Genomic DNA, 23,095 nt, shown 5'->3' on the forward strand with positions numbered 1-23,095 from the left:
CTCAGGGGGGGGGCTGGAAAAGCAGCAGCAGCAGCAATCCGCATTGGGTTGTGGGGGGGCTTTGAACGGGGGGCGGATCGAGGTGGGCGCAGCCTGTGCTGCTGGTGCTGGTGCTAGTGCCGCGGGGGTGGCGGTGGTGCGGATGTCGCTGGCAGCCGGGGAAGGCTCCACAGGGGGGGGAGGAGGGGGGAGTGAATCTCCGGCCTCCGAGGAGGCGGTTTGCTGTTGCTGTTGTTGTTGTTGTTGTTGTTGTTGTTGTTGTTGTTGTTGAACTAGCAGCTCTTGTAGCTTCCTGTGAGCCGTAATGTCATTGAAAACCACGAGGAATCGCCGTGGGGAATAATAATAATAATGGCGAAGTCGATGATGATGATGATCATCATCATGATGATGGTGATGATGATGTTGATTCCGCACAGGCGCCTGCTGCGTCTGCGCGGGGGCCTCAGCCAGAGTCTGAGTCTGAGTCTGCTGCTGCTGCTGCTGTTCATCGCGAAAACTAGTCGGCTGGGATTGTCTTCCTCGCCCTTCTCGTCCCGGATGTTCTCTGTCCTGAGGGGTTTCCGATCTCTGAGGGGTGTCCTGTTGCCCCCGGCTGTGGCCATGATGGCCCAGTCCGTTGTGCTGCTGTTCTGGTCGTTGCTGCTGCTGCTGCTGCTCCTGTTGTTGCAGATGTTGCAGATGTTGTTGGCCCAGCCGAATGCCTTGAGGATGGTTTTTGGGTTGCGGCCACTGTTGTTGTATTTGTGATGACACAGGTGGTTGTAACTCTTGCAGTTGTTGATGTAACCGTCGTCGTTGCGGTTGCAACGGATGACTAACCACTTCCCGACGGAACTTTTGTGGGTCATCTGACGGTTGCCGCCCAACTGCTCCAACTGTCCCAACTGCCCGGACGTCGCATTCGCAGCTGTGACTCTTTGCGATGCGGCCGCCTGCGCCTCTCGGACATCTCGCCGGTTCACTGCGAAGACCCTGGCCCTCCCGCCCTCCGCCGCTGCTGCTGCTGCCGCTACTGCTACTGCTGCTACTGTAGCCACCGTCGCCGCCACAGCCCCCTCCGAGCCCATTACGTCCTAAGAAAGGGCCAGGGGATCCATGCCGCCGCCGCCAGCCACAACCCACCGCCGCCGTCGGCACCGCCAGCCTACCGCCGTACATACTTGCCGTACACACGTCGCCTTCGGCGATTTCAGTCGCTTCCTCGTCACGACAGTCCCCGTTTTCCGGTGATACCGCCAAACTGCACCAGAGCAGCCGACCTGAGCTGTGGAAGCAAGGCAGCTCGAGGCGAGATGGGGTTCCAGAGGCCAGCGCCGCCGCCAGGAGCTGTAGCCCCTGACAGGGCCCCGGGGCCGCTGCCTCGGCCGGGCTACAGCCGCCACCGCTGCCGCCACCGCTGGCTGTGGCTCCAGCCGGCGGCCGCAGTAGCATCTCGAGCCCGCCACAGCGCAGCTGCTGACGGCTGTAGCCGCACAGCTCCGATAGCGCGTCGTTGCTGTAAAGTATGCCGGCTTGAAGAAGGCATGGAACATTACAGGCGTCGGCCCCATCAGTGCTGGTGGAAGCCGCCGCTGCCGCCACCGCTGCCGCCGCAGCAGTACTGGTTGTAGTGGCCGCCGTCGTCGCGGCCGCTACGTCAGCGATGTCGACGGGCGCAGAGCCGCCGGCAGGCAGTACGGCATATGCGGACCAGGTGTACGGCCCTGGTGGCTCTAAGCCGCTGCTGCTGCCGCTGCTGCTGCGGCTGGCAGCTCCCCCAGGGGTCCCTTGACAATCACTGCTGCCGCTACTGCAGCCGCCGCCGCCGCCGCCGTAGCCCCAGCCCGATCCTGCTACTGCCGAGGCGCCGGCTGAGGCGGGCACACCAATGACGCAGAGCGGTTGGGGGCTGTAGCGAAGGAACCCCGGGACTGTCAGGGAAACGTCGCAGTGGTCGCCCGAACTTTCCACGTCGTCATCGGTACGACAATCCCCTGCTGAAGGCGCGATGCACTCCCAGCTGCCCGCGGCCTGCGGCAAAGGCGATACAGTAACGCAGAGCGGAGAGCAGCCAGGGGAGGGAATCAGGGGGTCGTGTGTGGAGGTAAGCAAGGGATGAGGGTAGGCTAGTAAGGTGCGTGAGAGAATGAGTGCGTGAGAGGGGTTTGACCGGGGTGTGGGGTCAAGGCGTAAGGAGTCTAGGCTACGGCTGGGATGGCAGCTATAGTAGTTGTGCGCACTGGTGCTGGGATAGTGCTGCTCATCTGGTTTGGCGGCTCGTCCTGAAAAGTGGCATCGCGCAACCAGCAGCGCTAGAATCTTGTGGGATTGGCTGTCATTGCTGCTGTTGCCGCAAACTTAGGTTCTAAAACAATTGCTTTAAGTAAAGGACGATTGGTGATTGGGGAGAGGAGAACGCGCCCGGAGAACCTAGGATGGAAAGCGGCTCTAAAAGCACGAAATGTGCGAGATGAGTGGGAATGGTACTGTGTGCCGACGCCCGACCCAGCACGTCACAAGCTTTACGGTTCTATCTTACGGTCCTAAGCAAAGGACTGCACAAGCAGGTGGTCACGAGTGGGCCACGGCAGGCGCGTGTGCTGTTGGGCACATGAGTCCGCATGAGGACGCACGAAAGCCACTAAGGCATATAGAAGCAGACGAAGGAACGACCTTCTTTGGCTTACCATGCCATCAGGTGTGCAAACCATATTGTCAGGCGCGTCAGTCCGTTAGCAACAGGCGTTAGGCTGCTTAAATGCGCCTGCACGCTCGTCGCGCGCTGCTTTGTCCGCTGCTTATCGCTGATCCCGTATGATGTTCCAGTTATTGTCTGGTACCTGTTCGTATCAGCGTTGAGGTGCCATGAACTTGGCAGGGGTGGAAGGTGACCCGATGGCCCGCGCGATTGTCCAACGGTTAGGCCGTCCGACAGAGAAGTCGCGGCCGAGGGATTCCAGCTCTTTGAAACCAAACCTTTCGGCTTGAAGGGTAGATTTTGTGCTTAAGCAACCACTTTTTGGAGGAATGTTGCTCCTTGTCACCAATGCCAGCGAAGCTGTCCAACCTGGCGTGCCTTCCGGCTCCGACGCCCCTTGCCACCTTAGGCAGAAAAGCTAAGGCTATGCAAAAAAATGCAATGCTGCAAGTGCAAATCTTGTCCGTTTTCTGTAGTGACAACAGCGAGCGTCGTTTGCGACGGACGGTCCCGGCTGTAAGCTGTTGGACTCAAGATGGATCAACTGGCTTGCATTATATGTTTAACGTTCTGCAAGAAGATATATTTGGCATGCCGAATTCAGGCATAGGCTCATCATAGTAATGAACAGGGCGACGCCATTTTGTATTGCCTTCCTCTTTCCAGTAGCAGCAATACTCGCTTCCCCTAGCAGCAAAAAATAAAGTATAGAAATAGAGCATAATCGTTATCGAGTCCCCAATTTCTCCGTTTCAGTTACCCGACAAATCTACTAACAAGATTGCGATCCGGCATGTGTCATGCGCACCTCCCAATCACACAATCAATCTTCGAACTTAGGAAATGAGGGTTCGAGTACATAGCACAGTAAACACTCGGAACATAAAGCAGATTAGCAGTGTGACCCGGGAGAAAGATTCGCAAGGTCGTGCAAGGGAACTGACCACGATCAATTTATCGAACTACGGCACCTTTCCAGAGAACTGCCTTTTGTAGTCCCAAAACGCACCTTGCTGGGCGAGGACAACAAAACAAAAGGATACGATGCTCTGAAGTACATGCAAAGCCACAGAGGACAAGTACATGGAAAGTGAGTTTCTTTCCTGGAAATCTGTGAATGAACAAAGCCTACCAGTGGCGCATGGATTTTGTATACAGTGACCGTGGTGCGACGCGGTGGCCCTCACACTCTTGCTGGTAGTGAGCTTCTTACTACAATAAAAAGCTAACATCCCTGGATGTAAAAAGCTTTTCAATACCGAAAGCTGTTAGCCAGCCTATACTGTTCTACCTCTCCCTCGGCCATAAGCACCCCCGAGAGATCAGAGCTGCTGGGGCTGGCTAGCCGCCTGGCTGGCAAGCTTGAGCACGAGGCGGAGGGGGAGGGGTACGACAGCAGCTCTCCAGCTGCGCACGAAGGCTCTATTAGGTTACGCGAGCACAGCCCGAACCGAACAGCCCTGTTCATTTGGCCTCCAGACAGCGGAGTTGATAAGCCGGCTGCTGTGCTCCCGGGAGGGGACACATACACACACATACACACCTCGCCGGCTCCGAAGTCCGGGTTACACACGGCCAACTTGCCCCCAGGCCTCAGCCAGACCCCCCAGGCCTGGGCAGCAGGTGTGTGTTTGCTGGGGAGCCTCCCCGGGCCCCCCACCCAAGAACGCCTTTCGGTCAGTTCTACTCCTTGTACACTCTTTCCTTGGCAACAGCTTCACTCGTTCACGTGGTTCGTCTTTCCCCCCCACCCGTCTTAAGCACACACTTGTACACGAAGACATACATAATGATCTGGTGAGGTGCTGCCCCACCAGCGAGCCTTAGCCCCGTCAGACAAGCTCCCGCCTTGACACCTTGGCCCGCCCCGCCTGCCTGACGCGTACCGGGACGGGCCACCCCTCCAGGGGGCTGAAACACCCCCCCCTGGTGCGGCCGCGGGCTGGCTGGCTGATCGGGGCCTGACACAGCTTTGCATGGTGGTTTGGGTTTTGCCAGGTAGTTCGTTGAGGAGGAGGGGCCTTAGTGATGGGCAGTTTTTGTTGTAGGGTTCAGCTTTCGGGCTTAATAAGAGGCCGGTAGGGCGGCCCCTCATCACGGGGGGTGTTGCAAGGACCCACCCGGGGTGGGCAGCAAGCCGCGCACCTGCTGCTGCTCAAGGTGGTGCAAAGGCTGCATGGACGGAAACGTGCCGCAGCAGCGCGTGCTGAGGTTGGTTGTTTGAGGGCCTTGGTAGCCACCGCGCTCCCCTTTTTGACAAAAGGGGGAAACGCGGGGGGGGGGGGGTTGCACGCCCTCGGTCGAGCAGGAGGGGATAGCGGCCCCTCGCGTCCCTCTGCACCCCCCTCACACACACACACAAGGAGGGGAGTGCTTCGGCAGTCGCTCATTCTCCTTGGGGTATACGGTTAGGTGCCCCTGGCCTGTGTCAGGCCCGTCTCAATATGTAACAAAAAAAATATATGCATACATACATACCCCTCTTCCCCCAGCCAGCGGCCTTCCTCACCACCCGACCCGACCTCACACACGGCGTCAATACGATGGGGTAACTGCTCTCAACCACCTCAACCCCCTCCACCCCGAAGTAATCGTAATTCACGCAAGGCCCCCGCCCGACCCATGTCCGACACCCAGCGAAGCATCATACATAAACGCCGTACAAGAGCTCCTATGTAGGCTAACCTAACGATTGCCTAATTAAGAACCCCCAGGTGAGCGCAGGCCTTCAGGCCTCCCGCGCTCCGGCGCCGCCGCCGCCGCCGCCACCGTCGGTGCACCTGCCACTGCCGGGTGGTGATGTGGCCATGGTGACGTGGGCGCCGCCGGAAATGACCCGTGGGGCCAATTCAGCGGCCGGCAGACATGAATTGCAGTCCTGCTGCCGCTTCCGGCGGCACCGAGGCCAAGGCTCGCTGTACGGCCGCAGTACGCCCGGCCTCGGCCTCCGCCGCCGGCCCTTCCGGTGACTCCAAGTGCACCGCCACTACATTGTCCCCCTTGATGAAGACCTGGCCCAACTGGCGGTGCCGTACCTCCCGCCGCCGTACTACCCGTGTGCGCAACACCTCAACCATCCCTGGCGGTGCTTCCTTCGCAACCGAGGAGCTGCCGTCGCCGCCGCAGCCGCTGCCGCCGCCGCTAGGTCCCACAGCGGCGGCGGCGCGGTCGCTAGTTCCACTATCTTTACCACCCGATGACGACGACGATGCCGTCGCTGCCCCCTTCACCGCCGCCGCCGCCGCCGCCGCCGCCGGCGCCTCCGCTGCCACGAGCCTAATGCACTCTTTTACGTATCGTACTGGTACCGTATAGCACTCGTTGACGTCGCGAAGTACGAGGTTCATAAACCTGTCGTACGCCGTCAGCACGCCAGTTGCGCGGCCGCGGGCGCCGGTACCATGCCGTGTAGTAACGCTCACACGCGCTGCCGCTGCATGCCACCGCCTCAGCGTATCCAACGGCCCGGGCGAGGCCTCCGCCGCCGCTGCCATCACGCGCTCCAGGGAATGGGTCGTGCCTGTACGGATACGCTCCCTAAGTCGTACAGCTGACTCCTTGAACCGCAGGTGCTTCTTCCGAGCTTCCTGGGGTGGTGGTGATGGGGGGGTAAAGGTATGATGATGAGGACTGTGAAGGCCTGAGAACTACGGCAGTACGACAAGGTACGGCAAGGCCTATGGGACTAGGAAAGCCGAGTGGGACGAGACGCATAATGCAAAAAGCAAAGGATGATAAGCGGATATGTTCAAGAATAGGAGATTTCGAAGACCAATTCTGAAGCAGTAACTGTCGATGAGGGAAAGGGAAGGGGCAGTGGTTACCCACCTCACTAGCCTTTCGCTGCTCCAACGGAATGGCCCCCGGCAGGTCCGGCGGCAGGAGCTTGCGGCACTGAGACACGTTGTCCAGGGGCCGTACATTGGGTAGGGGCGGGTGCAGGTCGGGGGTGTGGAGGGCGCGCAGGGGGTCGAAGGTGGGGCTGAGGAAGTCCAGGGAGGGAGAGGGGGGCGAGGAGGAGAGGGCTGGGACTGCTGCGGGGTGCGCTGTGGAGCTAGGCAGCGGCGGCGGGGGTGGGAATGGAGGAGGGGACGACTCTCGCTCGCGATCCTGATCCTTCGTTTTCTTTGCAGAGATGGTGTTAATAATAGTGATGGAGAGGTTCGGGTGCGGGTTCGGGTTGTGGGAGGTGCCAGGGGCAGCGGCGTCAACATGGTTGCGGGGCGGTGAAGATGGCGTTGCGGAAACGCGCGGCGGTGGCGGCAGTGGTGGCGGTGGCGGTAAGGGTGTTGGTTGTGCACCCGTGGGGTGATGTTGGGAAGCTGCGAGAGGTTCGGTGTCCATGTCTGCGGGATTGCAGACGGGGGCATGCGAGCATTGCTTGTGTGCGCGCCAGCCAAGTTATGGGCTTATCCAACAGCAAGGTATCGTAAATTATAGAACCTCATAGATAAGCATAGCTGCGGTCAGTATGTCAATATTGTACATCATGTCAGGTATGCCTTCCAGTGCTGCGGATTTTCCAATCGTCCAGGTAATTTGTTGGTTAAATTTAGCCAGTATCGAGCTTGGCAAGAACAACCTCAATTTTCATTACGGGTGCATGGATTGCAGGCCATTCTCAAGGATGGATTAAGTGCCCAAACCGCGCGACCTTCGGTGGGTTTCGGAGCTGCGGTGTTGTCGGAACAAGGTCCAGGACACCTGAATCGGCAGACAATGCTGATAGTCGCTCTTCTCAACTTGATTTCCGTGTTTTTGCCTGTATCTTACCGATTGAGTAACAACGGTTATTTAGCAACACACTGAAACCCTTTCGGAAGAGATGCTGACCTCGGCGCTGAACCAGCAAAGTGTTAAGCCATATTTTTCTACTGGGCTTAATGTACGCCCACATTTTCTACGTATCTCGCACAACGTTTCAAACTTTCGACGGTCGATGGTGACTGTCGTAGCAGCGCAGGAAAAGGCCGTGTCTCTGCCATACACAACGAAGCCCGGTGCCGAGGTAAATAATTAGGCACATAATGAGGTGATGCGGACCATTTTAACTTAGCGGCAGTCCGTTTGTCGCGTGCATATAGAGAATTATATGGTGTCGATAACCGCAGCGCGCCCCAAGCTACGCCTAGATGGAAAAATGCCTCAATGTCTCTCTGTCTTACTTACTCCGACTTACCCAGCTCGTGTGTCGGGAAATCGCCACCCTTGGCTGCGCCTGAGGCCGTCGCTTGGCAACCCCTCCTAAACGCAAGCCGCACTTTGCTATGACCTATCCGCCGTACATGAACATGGTCAAGTTATAACCCATATCGCGTGAACTATGAACACAACCCAACTTCTAAGAATTCAACAAGCAATCTAGACAAAGACTCTCTTCCCTGTAAACCCCTCTTTCCCTCTCCCCGCCCTTTCCTCCATCTTCGTCATAACCCATCTCCCCTCCTTTCACCCCCGTCCCTCCCCTCTCCCCCGGCAGTCTCGGCTGAGAGAATGCCTCACAGCCCTGGTGGATGTGGACAATGAGAGCCACCCGCTGTACACCGTACTGACCGTACAGGTACGGGAAGCGGTGGGAGACGGGCGGATTAAAGCGAATTTTTTGATGCATATTGCAGCAAAACCTTAGCTACCCACGACACAAATATGTATGTATGTATATGTGTGGGATGGAAGAAGATGGGCGAAAAAAACCGCCGACTCGGACCAACGAATATCGGTACGGAAAGAAAAACGGCCACAACAGTCACAACGGAATTCCTCTGGTTCTGGTCTGGAGCATAGCGTTGCTCCATATGCCAGTGCCAGGACCGCTAGTAAAACCTGGAGGTGGCAGCGGGCAACGGCTAAAAAACCCTAAAACCCTAAAACCCTAAAACGTTCTTCGGCCTTCTTGACCCCTCCTCCTCCCCCTGCCCCACTGGAGGCTCTTCCTGGCTTCGAAGCCCGAGTGGCAGTTGTTCGGTTGATTCCCCAGTGCGTGTGTGTATAATACGTGTGAATTTGTGTGTATTCAATCCCCGGGCCCCCGGCATTTCCCCCCCCCCTTGGCGTTTCCCCCGCTTCCCCCTCCCCCTTCCATAGGGCCCTGACACACCAGGGTTGCTGAGAGTGCTGTCCTGGGTGCTGAACGGTGCGTGGGGACTGGCTGGCGGCTAGGGGGCNCCTGAGGGCGGGAGGGGGGGGGAGGGAGGGGAAAAGAAGCATGACAGATTGGCGGAAGGAGGACAGATTGGAGAGTTGCATCGGAACCGGGTAGGGGCTCCTGCTCCGGCCCGGCCCGGCCCGCCCCATGAGGTGAAAATAGCGAAATGTGGAGGGGGGGAGTCTGCCTATATGCATGTGTGTATGTGTGTATGTGTGTGTGTTCCTCAGGACAATCCCCTTCCATCTGACTTAGGTTCCACACAAGCCCCTCAGGAACCCCCCCGCCCGCGATGCATATCCCCCACTCACCGTCTGTTGCCGCAACATCACCCCAAACACATGTGCTCAACATACGACGCCGTACATTTTACCGTATATTTGCCGTACAGGTATGAGTGTACGGGTACAGCACGGCCTGCTGGAGACCACCCCGGAGGGTAATGTTCGTGACAGTCTCTGGGTAACGGACTTCCGGGGCAAGAAGGTGTGGGGGTGGGGGGTGGGCAGGGAGGGGGGGAGGGAGAGAAGGGGGGGGAGGGAAGGAGAGGGGGAGAGGAGGGAGTGGGGGAGGGGGGAAAGAGAGGGAAAAAGGGGGGGAGGAGGGAGGACAGAAGGCCAGCGGTCCGGGCGGGCGGGTGGGAAGGAGGCAAAAGGGCATTTGTGAAGTTAGAGCATCTCGGGGGTTAAAGCCGCCTAACCGCTGCCCTCCCTCTCCCCCCCTGGAGCAGCTCAAGGACGCATCCGCGGAGTCCCTGAGGTCCCGACTGGAGGACTTCCTGATCGTCTGCGGTACAGAGGTGGCGGTGACGACCCATGTGCGTGCGTGCGTGCGTGTGCGTGCGTGTGTGTGTGTTTTGGGAGGTGGGAAAGGGGGTAAGGGAAAGGTTGCATACGTGCATGAAACCCGAAATCCGATTAGAGGCGTCTTCTTACATACCCCGTAGGGCTGGGTTGGGTTTTCCTCCCCCCACCTTTACCCCCCCTCTACAACTTAATATCCCCGCCACCTCCCCACCCTTTCGCTTCCTGGCCCCCCTTCCCCCTTCCCCCTCCCCCCTTCCCCCCCACCCCGTTTAGGAGTGGAGGTGTGGCGCCATTGAGGTGTCCAACAACGCGCATCCGGAGCTGACCCAGGTGGATGTGGAAGGGAGGATGAGGGGTTGGGGCTGGGGCTGGGGAGGGGAATGGCGGGGGGAGGTCGAGGCGTTGTGTGGAAAGATTCCGAATTGGGTGATGATGATGAGGTCCCGGAGGAGGGTTCTGGGTTTTAGGGTTTCCGATGGTGGCCGAAATGGATTCAGCTGGAATGGGTTTTAGAGGTTTTAGAGGTTTTAGGGTTTTATTCGGTGTGAGTTGTAGCGGTTCGCAGAGGCAGCTCGAAGGGAGGTCCAAAGGTGGTTGCACGCACTTATCCTTCCCTCCATCCACGGTCGTCCTCGTGCGCATGGCTTTAAATAGATACGAGGAAGCAGTAGCATGCTGCTATGAAGCTATAAAGCTGCACCTTCGCCGCCGCTTCTCGTCTCTCCCCTCTTTTCATCTCTCTCTCTCTCTCTCTCTCTCTCTCTCTTCTTCAAACTCTCCCCAACGACCCAGATTCCTCACCCAGCCATCCGTTTTCCCTCCTTCCATGGGTTTTACCATATGCCGTACGGTGCCGTACGCAGGTGATTGTGCGCGGTGAGCCCTCCGCTCATAAGCCCGGTTTCCTCCTGGAGCTTACCACAGCCCTGACGGGTGTGGGGGCCAGCATTGTGTCGGGGGCCATCCAGGGGGGGGTAGATGGCCCCCTGCCGGAGAGTGCCGTAGCGGAGCCGTCGTACGACTTCCGACAGGGCCGGTACTTCAAATTCATGTTGCGCGGTCCAGCGGGAGGCCAGATGGTGAGGGGGGGGAAGGGCGGGAAGGGGGGTGGGAGGGGAAAAAAGGGGGGGGCGGGAAGGGGTATTGATGGGGGGGTGGGTGGGGAAAGATGGGTGGGTGGGTTTCAGCTCGAAGAAAGCCGTCCCTCCATTCTCTCCATGCCTGATCGCAGCGCCACCCCCCTGGCGGTGGGGTGGTTTCCTCTCCCCCTTCCCCCTCCCCCTTCCCCATCCCCTAGGATAGCTGGGTGGGTCGGGTCAGTCGCGCGTTTTTGAGGGTTTGGGAGGAGCATTTGCACGTCACCAGCAGCTTTTCATGACCAGCCAATAAGCCAGTTTTGGTCAAGCTTCTTCAATTCCGCCGCCAGGGCGGCGAGCAAATTTATTCCAGCTCGCGTCATCGTTTTTTACTCTTTCGCCGCTTTTACACCTACCTTTACAATTGTACGGCTTGGGTCTACTGCTCTTCTTTCCGCTCTTATTTTTGGTGGTCTTGGCGGCTAGGTAGGTAGTTTTCCGCTGTCGTTATGATTACTAACATCATCGCGAGGACTTCTCCTTCACAACCGCCGACTGGTTAGTTATGCCTTCTTTACATCTGCCGTCGCAGCAGTCTTTCCTTGGCAACAGCTTGACTCGCTCGTGATTCGCCTTTCCCCCCATTTCCTCCTAGGCAGGTCGTCTCCTTCAAAACCGCCTACTGGTCAGTTCTGCTTCTTGTACTCTCTTTCCTTGGCACCAGCTTCACTCGTTCACGTGGTTCGTCCTCCCCCCCCGTCCCCCATCCCCCCCTGTTTGCCTTTTCCCCCATCTCCCTCTGTCAGGATGCCGACCGCGTGGCGTCTCTGATCTTCGTGTTACGGCTGTTGGAGGGCAAGGGCTCCATGCCCACTGTGGCCCCCAACATGGACGCGTTGCTGCGGGAGGCAGCGTACGGCGTCACACTGCCCTCACCCTGCTCGGCGTGAGGGTGGTCAGGGTGGTGCTGGATGGGGGGGAGGAGGGGGAGGAGGAGGATGGTGGTGGTGGTGGCGGATGACGACGGCGAGCAGCATCCGTCAGTTTGTATGTCTTCCCTTGTCCGTCAGCCTCGTGGCGGCTCATGAGGGGCTGCTTCAGGGACTGGGGGGTTGGAGGGGGGGGGAAAAAAGGGGAGGGGAGGGGAGAAAGAAGGATGGTGGCCTTGCTTTTGAGGAGGATTTAGAGGTGCGTTGCCTAGAGAATTGGGGAGGTGGGGATAGGGAAAGGCGGAGGATGTGGCGCGCGAATGCAACGCTTGACAAAAGAATTGTTTTTTGAGTATCGAATGCGCTTGCAGAGGGGTGGGAGCGGGCGAGTGGCGAACATACACATGCGCGCAATCGTGTGTGTGTTGAAGTACTTGTGCCACCACACGCATCACGACGCATATCACGAGAGACACACATATATACACACACACACATCAGGCCCCTCGAGTTGGTGCCTCACGGCCACTTGCGTTAGTGGGGTGGTGTGTATTTGTATTCGAAGATATTTCATCATATCGAGGGGCGTTGTTACCGAGCAATAGCTAGCTCTGCTTGAAAGGCTTTCATATGAACATGCGCCAATAGGTGCGCATGTCTGTGCGTATGTAGGTTAGGCCTGTGCTTATGTATGTGCGCACCTGCGACGAGACTGTATGCCCGCCGACCAGTCCGCCAAGCAGCCAGCCAACATACGCATCATCGAGATCCCGCTGGCGCCGGTGTCTAGCGTACTGAGTGAATGTATTGGGTGTGTGGGTGTGTAACTGTACGTGTATATTGGGTCTACACGGGTATGGGTGTGTAAAAGAAGTGAGCCGCTCGGAGGCGCGAGGGTCGCAGGGGTCACGGGCGCAACTGTACGTGTATATGTATTGGGTCTACACGTAGTTTCCTTGACCCAATACACACTGCGCAACACCGCTCAGTCGTCCAGCGCCACGCGTGTGTGTGTATACGTGTGAAGGGTACAAAAATCTGACCGAGCCTGACATTGGCCAGGGGCTGCTGCCCAGCCCCAACGGAAAGAGTGTGTGTGTTTGTAATCTGAGCCGCTTTGTGTATGTATGTCTGTGGGCCCTTCCGGGGCGGGCGAATAAGCACGAGGATGGGGAGCGACGTGTGGGCCCTCCAGGGGGGCCGACCAGGTGGCTGGGTTCGGTCTGCCGGCTGAGTCGATCAGCAGTACCCTGACCCGCACCTCGACACACGGCCTCCACCTTCCCCCAATGTGGGGCCTCCCGTCGGACTCCGCGGGAGGGGAGGTTGAGCGGGGGAGAGGTCCTGAACGCGACATCGAGCCGAAATGCAGTACTCAGTGCAGTACAGTTTAAGGAGGGGGAGGGGAGCTGGAGGGGTATAGGGTGGGAAGGGAGTTAAGTGGCTGTCGACATTCAGACGAGTTGCTGCCGGAGAGGAGTGTGCGTATGGTGTGTACATACATACATACATATGTATTTGTGTACATACGTGTACATGTGTGTATGTATGTACGTACACGTGTTTGTACATATTTCTTATCTGAAAATGTAGGTCTGTGTATTCGATTGCAGCGCATCTGTATGTATGTACAACCCTGAGGGTGCATTCCCCTAGGGTTTCCAAAGGGGATGGCGAAGGAGGACCAACGGGCCCCCGTGTAGTTTAATTACATATAATCTATGTACGTATGTCTATAGCCACGTCCTGTGTATTTGGGAGATTTGATGGACCCGTAACTTGGGGAAAAGGATTGGCTCCTGAGGCCTGGAGGCCTTGAGGCCTAGGATGGGGTCTGCAGCTAAAGGAAGCTCCGGACTGTGGTGGTGGTTGGCTTGAAACGGCAGTCCGTCTCCTGCTGCTGCTGCTGCTGCTGCTGCTGCCTCCTATCCCGAGTAAATGGCTGTAGAAGCTTCTCGGCGTTCCCCAGGCAGCGAACCGCCAACTCGGGGAAGCGCGCACGAAATCCGACGGGGCCTCCGGGGACATCAAGGGGAATCCGACTGTTGAATCAAAACAAAGCACTGTGATGATGGTTGCAAAAGGATATGTCCTGCGACACAATGTGATTTCTGCCCAGTGCTCTGGATGTCTAAGTGAAGAAATCCATCCAAACGCAGGAAAAAAAGGAGGAGGAGGGGAAAAGAGGGGATCTGCCCTTCAACGTCTGGGGGCCTCTACCATCATAATAGTGGTTGTACTGCCTTCCATTCAGCCATCACCGGGTTTCCTACCTACCTACCTCCAAAGCACTCACGGACATACATAGCGACAAACGGTTTGATGAAACAGATACCTCCCTCCCGCCCACCATGCGGCTTACAGAGGCCCGCAGAGCATACACCACTGACCCCAGGGTCCCCCTACACCCCTTCTCTGACCCCTCTCATTATTATGCACTGCAGGCAACACCAGCAAGCAGAATCAGAATCAGAAGCCGAAACACCAAACACCACGACCAGCACATTGCACTGCTCCGCCGGGTACTCCGAAAAGACGACTGTGGTACAACCCACCTTGACATGCAACCATAGTTAGCTGTGCTCTGTACGTGTGCCTGTCTGTCTGTCTGTCTGTCTGTATGCAGGTGTATGTGTGTGTTAAAATGTGTAGATGTGGTCCGCTTTTTTAAATTTTATCCTATACAGCGACTAAACGATTTACCCCTACATTGCTAGGTAGGCAGGTAGGTAGGCAGGTAGGTAGGTAGGTAGGTAGGTAGGTAGGTAGGTAGGTAGGCAGGTAGGTAGGTAGGGGGGTAGATGTCTGTCCAGGGTGCACAGTCGTCACCACACCCAACACTGAGCACCTGGGAGGGGTTGGGCCGCAGCAAGGGGGCACCGGAGGGAGCTCATCACCTGAACCGCGCTGAACTGCGCCACAACCGGTCAGCCACCCGGCCACCCACACCAGCCTTACCAGCAACAGGACCCACACCCTGGCGGCCGGAGTTAGAACCAACTCCCCATACCTCGTGCCTCCCTTATGGCCCCCTCTCCATCGAATATGGAACCACTTTGCTTCCCCTCTCCCCACTCCCAGCGGGCCTCTCTCTGACCTACACACCAGCGGCTCTGCAGGCCCCCCGTTCGTTCAGCCTACATAGCCTGCAATGCCCCAGTTCACCCCCCCCGTCCACCAGCACCAGCACCGCCGGCCTGTCGGGTCGGGTGCTGTCAGCTGCTGCTGCTAGCTACAGTCAGCACCACGCGTGGTCCTCTCGAACAGCCCCCACCAGCTCCCGAACTGAGGACGGACTCAGGTCACGAAGACCTAGGCACAAAGTAATGGATCTGCGGGAGGGCGTGTGGAAGGAGGCATATGTCAAAGAGAAAGTCAGAGCGGGGAGCGGGGAAATTGAAGGGAGAAAGAGGGAAAGGCGGCGGGAAAAGGTGAGTGGTAGTCCCAACATAGCAAAGTACATCTCACAGACATTCCATGAGCAACCGCTCCCACTTCCCCCCACCTGTCCACACCTGAGCCCACCCATCCGCCTGGCCCAGTCCCACACCTAAAACAGCGGTGGTGGGGCCCTACTGCGGACATGTGAAATACTCGCAGCCGCGTTCCGGTAAGGTGTCGTGTCTGTCTTATCCTTGGACTTACACACAGCCCTCCTCAGCCCCGTTGGGCCCAGCCCAGCCCTCCCCCGCGGCCCCCAACCCAGACACCTGCTGTGACCGAGCTCCCCCAGCTGCTGCACCAGCTGCCTGGCCGCCAGCTCCAAGGTGGGGTCCTCCCGCTTACCCAACACCACAGATATGCTGAAGGTGGTGCGCCCGTCAAAGGTGGCGTCTTGCCTGAGGGGGGGTAGGGGGTAGGCACTGTGTGTTTGGGGTCCCGTGAAGAACGTGCAAGATGATGTGGGGGTAGGGATCAGGCATTCTGGGACGACGGAGCGGGGTGGGTAAAGAGGTGGACTTCGATGCGGAGAAAGACCATCTTATATCTCTGTGGAGTCTGGTGTGGCGGGCCCCTGTGTGGAAGGTTTGGGGTATGAGGTCACTCTGGTAATTAAGGTTAAGAGCTTTTGAGGGAAACAATGATGAGGTATGAGCCCTGGGGCGCAGCGTGAGGCGTATGCGCCATGACCCACAGGAAGCAGATCGTTCAGATGCTTGATTAGCTGCTTGTTTTCTGGCCACTGCACCGCACCTGGCGGAGATAACCGTCCCAACCGTCCCAATTTGAGTGATGATCAGCAGCAGGTGGTCCAGGTACAAGTTCCAGACGAAATTTGTGGTTACTCCGTTGATTAAGCGTGCAAAGATGCGGTTGCGAACAGGGAAAGCAACCTGTGTCCCTGCAAGCTCTTCCATCAGAGCCGAAAGCGAACGGCAAGCTTTTTCCCGGCAATTAACGTGACCGATATATTCTTTATGGCGAACTGTTGGAAAGTGCTCTTAGGTACACTCAGGCTTGACACTTCGGTAGTTTGATTAGTTGCCGTTATCCTAATACGACATCGGATCAGGATTGGCTACGGTATGCTTATATACTGCTTGCGTATCCATTCTCTCTCTCTCCTTGTGTAACGATATGAGCGAGTGATGTGTTCACTGAAGGACTCTTATCTCTAACAGGTTATGAGCCCCGCGCTTTAGCGTGCGGTCATCCGTTTGCCCGGTGGTGCCTTTTTCTGCTGTGTGCGGACTTAGCTGTAGGCAAGGATGAAAATAGATAAGGAGGATTTTTATTTCTCCATTAGCACCTTTCACCTCTTGAAGGAGCACGTCATCGGCGTCCTTCAACGTAAAGGACTAGCGAACGCGATCAGCCCCGTGCAGGCTACGCGGGATGTAGTGACAGACGAGCAAGACCAGCGAGCTTTGGGCGTTATCAAGGAATTCATCCGCGTCCTGGAGAAGCCCCTGTACGCGCGTCACGCGAAGGCGTACGACCTGTGGCTTGCTTTGGCGGCTAAGTATGGGCAGCAGACTCGAGCTGCGAAGAGCTTATTGGTTCAACGGTTGACCCAATTCAAGATGGAATCGAGCGAGACGATCAGCGATTACATCGCGAGGTTCCAAGCGCTTCGACTAGAGTTCGCAGCCATCGATATTAGTTTGGCGGATGACGAGGCGGTGGACCACGTCTTGAGGGGCCTACCTGATACGTATGCCATGATCCGCACAGTTATAGAAAATACTACCGACGTTGGACGAGTCCAAGAAGTTGAGATGCGGATAATCTCGAAGAGCAGAAGATTGATTCGGAGACCAAGAAGTCGCCCGTGAAGGGAGCCTACAACGTCGCGCGGGCAGGCGCCCCACAGAAGGAAGGACAACAGGAAGTGCTTCTACTGCAAGGAGCAGGGCCATTTAGTTGCCAAGTGTCCGAAGCTTAGACAGCCATATCCGCCACCACCACCGCCGCCGCCGCCGCCTCCCCCCTCCACCACCTCCCCAGCCTTTCATGCGCCAACGACAACAACAACCGCAAGTGCAGCCGCAGGCCCAGGGCGTGCGGCGGCGACTAGTTGGCGTCATAAACACGCTTGGGGGAATGAGACTGGCACCCGGTGAATGGCTTCTCGACATTGGAGCCGAGGATCACCTGACCTTCACGCCTGAGGACGTGGAGGGTCTGAAGCCGGTGCGCGAGGGCGAGGGTGTCGTTTTTGAGGTGGCGGATGGGCGGACGGTTAGCTCGATTGGTGAGGGCAGGGCGGTTTTCGCCTCTTTTCGAGGGCAGACGGAATTGTCGGTACCTGTACACGTAGTTCCGGACCTGCAACACCGCCTGTTCTCAGTCAAGGCCCTGAAGAGATCCTTCCCGGATCAGGTGGTAGAGGTTGTCCTGTCCGCCGATTGCTCGTATATAGCAATAGACGGAATTCCCGCTGTCGATGTGTTCGAGGAGAACGGGATGTACATCGTGCTTGCGCAGCCAGATGCCGAGTGGAATAGGGCATTATCACTGCATCGCTTTCCCAAGGAAAAGTTAGACACCTTGCATCGTCGCATGGGGCATGCTAGCCTCACCCGTTTTGATAGGCCGTTTTTTGACGACCTGGTCCATTCGGAGCCCATATGCCGCGAGGAAAGCCTTCGTCCGGAGAGCAAGGTCTGCGAGCCGTGCGTTATGGGAAAAATGACCCGCAGCCCCCATCATTCATCGACGCACAAGGGCGAACGCGTGCTCGATCTCGTCCATATGATCTTTGCGGCCCGATGCCGGTCACGTCGCTGGGTGGAGCCAACTACTTCGCTACCTTCTACGACGATTTTAGCAAATACTCCGAGGTTCGTTGCGTTCGCGCAAAGAGCGAAGTCCCCGCTGCTGTTCGTGAGGTTTTGACTAAGTGGGAACGGCAGACTGGTCTAGAAGTTCGTTGCGTCCGAACTGATTGCGGCACGGAGTACGTCAACGATCGCCTTGCCTCCTTCTTTTCTGAGAGGGGTATTGTGCATGAGAAGTCGGCCCCGTATACACCAGAGCAAAACGGAGCAGCGGAGCGCCTGAACAGGACTTTGCTGGAGCGTGTGCGGGCCATGCAATATGATTCGGGCGTACCTCCGGAGCTGTGGGGAGAGGCAATAATGACGGCCAACACCTTGCGCAACGTGTGTCCTACGAAGGGGACTGTACAGACGCCGTGGGAGCTGTTTACTGGAAAGCCCCCGGACGTTTCTAAGCTACGGGTATTCGGGTGCGTGGCTTATGTACAGGTTCCGAAGGCGCTTAGAAATAAACTTGACCCGGTCTGCGTCAAGGGTATCCTAGTTGGGTATGAACCTAAATTTAGTGCGTGGCGCGTATGGATCCCAGCAGAAGGGCGGATTCGTGTTAGTGTAGATGTGGTTTTCGATGAGGGAATCATGTATAGTGTCGCGTATTTGCTCGATTCGATAGAGGAGTCGCTCTCTTCCGGTACTGATGATGAGGGCCCCAGGAGGGCGCCCTTGGTCGAGATCGAGATGAATCCTGTAGGCGGGCCGGCTGGCGACGAGGGGTCGGATGACGAGCCGGGGCCGTTGATTGATGACGATGAGGCGTCGGATTGGTCCGAGTCTGATAGTGATGATGACGGTGAAGTGGATGAGGAGGCCAGTGATGGATTGGTTAACGCAGGGCCGTCCGACGCAGGGCCGTCAAATCTAGGACCGTCCAATACGAATAATAATTTGCCGTTAGCTCTTGGTAGGGAAAAGCGTTTCAATGCCGGAGTTCCACCCAAACGTTTTGCTTTCCGCGTAGAGATGGAGGAAGAGTCGGATGATGATGTCGATATTCCGGAATCTTACGAGGAAGCAATGGCATCTCCCTATGCTGAATTTTGGCGTGCTGCAATGCTTGAAGAGCTTGAGTCTTTGCGTGCGAAGGGTACTTGGTCCTTAGTGCCGAAGCCCAAGGACAACAGGTCTCTTGACGTTAAGTGGGTATTCTCGCTGAAGCGTGACAAGCATGGTGCCATAGAACGGTTCAAGGCACGCCTAGTAGTGAAGGGTTTCATGCAACGCGAGGGTGTGGATTTTCAGGAGGTTTTTGCGCCGGTGAGTCGTCACACTACCTTGCGCACCTTTTTGTCCATGGTAGCTGGCGCAGACATGGAATTGCACCAATTAGATGTGAAAACTGCGTTCTTGAATGGCGATTTAGAAGAAGAGATTTATGTTAAACAACCCCCCGGTTTTGAAGAGGGAGGCCCGGGGATAGTTTGTCTTCTTCATAAGGCCTTGTATGGCCTTCGTCAAGCGTCGCGTGCATGGTATGACACGTTATGTGAAGAATTAGTGTCGATGGGCTTTGTCGCGTCGAGTGCGGACCCTAGTTTATTTGTTCGCCGTAAACAAGGCGAGGTTGTATATCTTTTGGTTTATGTAGACGACGTTTTGATTGCGTCTTGGAGCGAGAGAGCCGTTTCAGAAGTGAAGGCGGCTATCATGCGGCGGTTTGAGTGCCGCGATTTAGGAGAGGTAAGTTTATTTTTGGGTCTTACCCTTAAGCGCGATCGAGCGAACAGGGTAATTACCGTTTCTCAGGGGCGTATGGTTAAGGACATTGTGGGTCTTTATGGCATGGCTAATGCACGGCCGAAGTCTGTACCTATGAGTCCTGGAACCGTCTTACCTAATGCTGCAGTGGAAGATCGGCTGGATCGAGAGCGTTTCCCGTATAGCCAGTTAATTGGCAGTTTGTTGTACGTGTCTGGATGTACTCGTCCCGACATTGCACAAGCCGTGGGAGTTTTGGCGCGTCACATGTCGAATCCTAGCAGGTCGGACTGGAAAGCGGCGAAGGAGGTAGTACGCTATTTGGCAGGAACGTCCGATTACGGATTAGTCCTAGGTGGTGAACGAGCAGATGAGAGGTTGGTCGGATATAGCGATGCTGACTATGCGGGTTGTGCTGACTCGCGGCGGTCAACGTCTGGTTACGTCTTTACTCTTCATGGTGGTACAGTTAGTTGGGCTAGCAAACTTCAGCGGAGCGTGGCTGCGTCCACTATGGAGGCTGAGTATATGGCTGTTTCGGAAGCTGCTAAGGAGGCTTTATGGTTGCGACAACTACTTGGCGATCTGGGCTACGACCTCAAGCCAACGCAGATCAATTGCGATAGTCAGAGCGCAATTCGGTTGGCGAGCAATCCGGTTGTTTCGAAGCAATCGAAGCACATCTCTGTGCGTTATCATTTTGTGCGGGAGCAGGTAGCACTCGGTACGCTTGTGATGGTAGATTGCAGGTCGGAAGATATGGTAGCTGATTGCTTAACGAAGCCTTTACCAACTGAGAAGTTTGAGAAGCATTGTATAGCGATGAACGTGTGCAAGTCCTGAGCGCGTGGGAGTGTTGGAAAGTGCTCTTAGGTACACTCAGGCTTGACACTTCGGTAGTTTGATTAGTTGCCGTTATCCTAATACGACATCGGATCAGGATTGGCTACGGTATGCTTATATACTGCTTGCGTATCCATTCTCTCTCTCTCCTTGTGTAACGATATGAGCGAGTGATGTGTTCACTGAAGGACTCTTATCTCTAACACGAACTAATGACGTATCACACTGGCATCATGTTCAGCTTTGGATAAGACTCTCCACAACATCAATGCCATTACGATACCGATCCGGATTTTCATGTAACATCTAAATATCGCCAGAGACCAAATCTCATGCCGACGGATTTATATGAATTTGTTTGTAAGGCTTCCAACTACCATGTAAGCAGGACATTGGCTGATCGTACCCAACAGTGTACGGATAACTGTTGACACTGAATACGGATACAGAATACCACCAGGGAGACGTCGTCCCCCCGCACACAATCTCCTGGCCATGTACCAGTAAGGGTTCCGAGAAACAGCTAACATCAATCGAAATGCCCTATCCAAACGCAAACAAGCACACCACTGTCAGCCTTAGCAACTTCACCCATGTCCCTAATACTCGTAATCGCTCTGAATCCAGTTCCACAGGTCCTCCTGACTTGCATCCCCCGTGCCGCCGTGTGCCCACTCCCGCACGTCCCCATCATCTTCCCAACCCGCACTGCCGTCCGCCACCATCCCTTGCTGGGGGCCCGCACCCCCGGACTCTACGGGGAAATCGGGTGCCTCCTGCCCGTCCTGGAGCCCGTCCTGGAGCCCCTCTTGCGGCTGCATCAACACCTCCCATGCCTCCGCCTCATCACCCCCCGTCAGAGCCCGCGCAGCCGCCGCCCTCAGCATCGTCAACAGCCCACCTCCTCTTGAGCCCGAGCCGGAGCCGGAGCTCAGGCTGAGGCTTGACTCGGAGTCGCTGCCACCTGACACCGGGGAAGGCGTCCCCGTCTGTTGAGTACTGGATAGCGGCTGCTGCTGCTGCTGCTGCTGCCGGGACGGCTGTTGTAGATTCTGTAGATCCTGTTGGTGTTGCTGCTGCCGGTCGGCACCCTGCACCCGGTTCTCGGGGTCTCCGATCCAGCCAGCCGCGGAGGCAGCGGAGTAAGCCTGTTCGGGTGTGAAGCCTGCTGCCCGGAGCAGCGCTGCCGCAGGCGGCCGAATCGCCGCAAGGCCGTCGCCGCCAGCACCGGCCAAGCCAGCAGCCCCTGCGCTGCCAGCACCACCCGACGATACCGCCGCCGTCGGGGGGGCTGCTTCCGCCGGAGTTGCAGTCGTCTTACCTGGAGTCGACGTTCGCCACCAAGCTTCTATGCCGGGGCCGCCGCCGCGGCCGCCGGCGGCAGCGGCGGCCCCAGGCGCTACCGCCGCCGGCAGCCCCAGGTCCCGGCCGGCCGCGTCCATACCCCGTGCCGTACTGCCGCCACTACCACCCCTGCCGCCGCCGCCACTGCCGCTGACCTGCCAGATGCTTCCCGCGGTCGAGCCCCCTGCACGGCTGCGCGAGGCCGCCGTGTCCATCTGCCGCCAGAGGTCCTCCTCCAGTCCCGCCATTGCCGCACCCGCCGCCGCCGACCCACGGGCCACTCGGCGGCCCTCTGCGTCCCGCTCCGGCTGGCCCAGCAGTGCCTCCGGCGAATCACCACGCATGTTGAAGGTGCCGCCGAGAGTGCCCTGCGCGTATTGGTCGCTGCCGCTGCCGCCACCACGACCACCGCTGCCGCCGGCAGCAGGCGGCGGCTGCGCCGCCGCCGCCGCCACCGTCTGTCGGAGGCGGCGGCCCAGGAGGTTCTCCGTCAGCAGCTCCATCATGGTGCTGTTGTTGCGCCAGGCGGCTAGTTGGGAGGCCCTGGAAAGCACGTCGGCGAGGGTCGAACTGCCGCCGCCGCCGCCGCCGCCGCTGGCGCTGTCCCTCGTGCCTGCTCCGAGTCCAGCCACAGGGCCCGTCGTATTCGGTCGCATTGGCTGTCGACTTTCGGCATCCCAGACTTCCACGGGTGCGTCACGCCCTCCCCCCCCACCCTCTGATCCGTGACCGCCAGTGGAGAGGGGGTGCTGGGGGGCACCACCGCCTCGAGGCCCAGCGGGAGCCCCGGTGTGTGGAGTGGTGGCAACCCTTGCCTGCGTACCACCGCCACCACCTCCACCACCACCACCTCCGCCACCACCACCTCCGCCACCACCACCTCCGCCATCACCACCTCCGCCACCACCACCGCCGCCACCACCACCGCCGCCACTACCTCCGCCACCACCGCCTCCCTTACCACCGCCACCGTCTCCCTTTTTCCTGTCCTTCCCCTTCCCCTTCCCCCCCTTCTCTCCCTCCCCTCCTCCCTCCTTCTCCGCCCGAGTCCTATTCAGCAGCTTCTGCCAGCCGGGTGGGGCCTCGGGGGCAATCAGCGCCTGGGCTACACGACTTAGCTCGAAGGACAGAAACTGAACCAAGTAGGCGTACCACCTAATGGGATGAGGGGGCGGATGAGGGGGCGGATGGGGGGGCGGATGCGGGGGCGGATGAGGGGGCGGATGAGGGGGCTGATGAGGGGGCTGATGAGGGGGCTGATGAGGGGCCTGATGAGGGGGCGGATGAGGGGGGGCG

At 57.7% G+C, this 23,095-nt stretch overlaps 3 protein-coding genes across 3 annotated transcripts in view; 1 reads left to right on the plus strand and 2 right to left on the minus strand.

Annotated features, from left to right (window-relative positions):
• Window positions 1-7,947: 7,947 nt before the first annotated feature.
• VOLCADRAFT_89508 (uncharacterized protein) lies at window positions 7,948-11,657 on the plus strand (the record flags this gene model as incomplete). The annotated part of the gene is made up of 10 exons (XM_002949073.1): window positions 7,948-7,974; window positions 8,160-8,240; window positions 8,607-8,660; window positions 8,765-8,813; window positions 9,217-9,311; window positions 9,556-9,642; window positions 9,905-9,961; window positions 10,495-10,710; window positions 10,929-10,937; window positions 11,514-11,657. 10 exons carry the CDS (start codon window positions 7,948-7,950, stop codon window positions 11,655-11,657), a joined length of 819 nt encoding a protein of 272 aa, XP_002949119.1.
• A 2,635-nt stretch (window positions 11,658-14,292) lies between these two features.
• Window positions 14,293-16,060, minus strand: VOLCADRAFT_104190 (uncharacterized protein). The gene is made up of 3 exons (XM_002949206.1): window positions 15,831-16,060; window positions 15,347-15,475; window positions 14,293-14,968 (listed from the first exon to the last, which is right to left on the minus strand). The coding sequence occupies exons 1-3, from the start codon at window positions 15,992-15,994 to the stop codon at window positions 14,875-14,877; spliced, it is 387 nt and encodes a 128-aa protein (XP_002949252.1). The 5' UTR covers window positions 15,995-16,060; the 3' UTR covers window positions 14,293-14,874.
• Window positions 16,061-21,054: 4,994 nt separating this feature from the next.
• Window positions 21,055-23,095, minus strand: part of VOLCADRAFT_89510 (uncharacterized protein) — a gene marked incomplete at both ends in the record, with an annotated part of 5,312 nt that continues 3,271 nt past the window's right edge. Inside the window, one exon of the mRNA XM_002949207.1 lies at window positions 21,055-22,954. Within this exon, the coding sequence (XP_002949253.1) occupies window positions 21,055-22,954 (1,900 nt within the window). The remainder of the gene's footprint in view (window positions 22,955-23,095) is intronic.

Source organism: Volvox carteri, assembly GCF_000143455.1.
Source record: "Volvox carteri f. nagariensis unplaced genomic scaffold VOLCAscaffold_13, whole genome shotgun sequence".
Taxonomy (NCBI): domain Eukaryota; kingdom Viridiplantae; phylum Chlorophyta; class Chlorophyceae; order Chlamydomonadales; family Volvocaceae; genus Volvox; species Volvox carteri.

What these genes read in the sequence shown, in the direction of transcription:
- VOLCADRAFT_104190 (XM_002949206.1), bottom strand. Translation starts at nt 15,994, where the DNA reads ATGGAAGAGCTTGCAGGGACACAGGTTGCTTTCCCTGTTCGCAACCGC. An exon ending in GGGACGGTTATCTCCGCCAG is followed by an intron (nt 15,476 to 15,830) that starts GTGCGGTGCAGT and finishes ACCCCCCCTCAG; the next exon opens with GCAAGACGCCACCTTTGACG. An exon ending in GGGGAGCTCGGTCACAGCAG is followed by an intron (nt 14,969 to 15,346) that starts GTGTCTGGGTTG and finishes GCCCTCCCGCAG; the next exon opens with ATCCATTACTTTGTGCCTAG.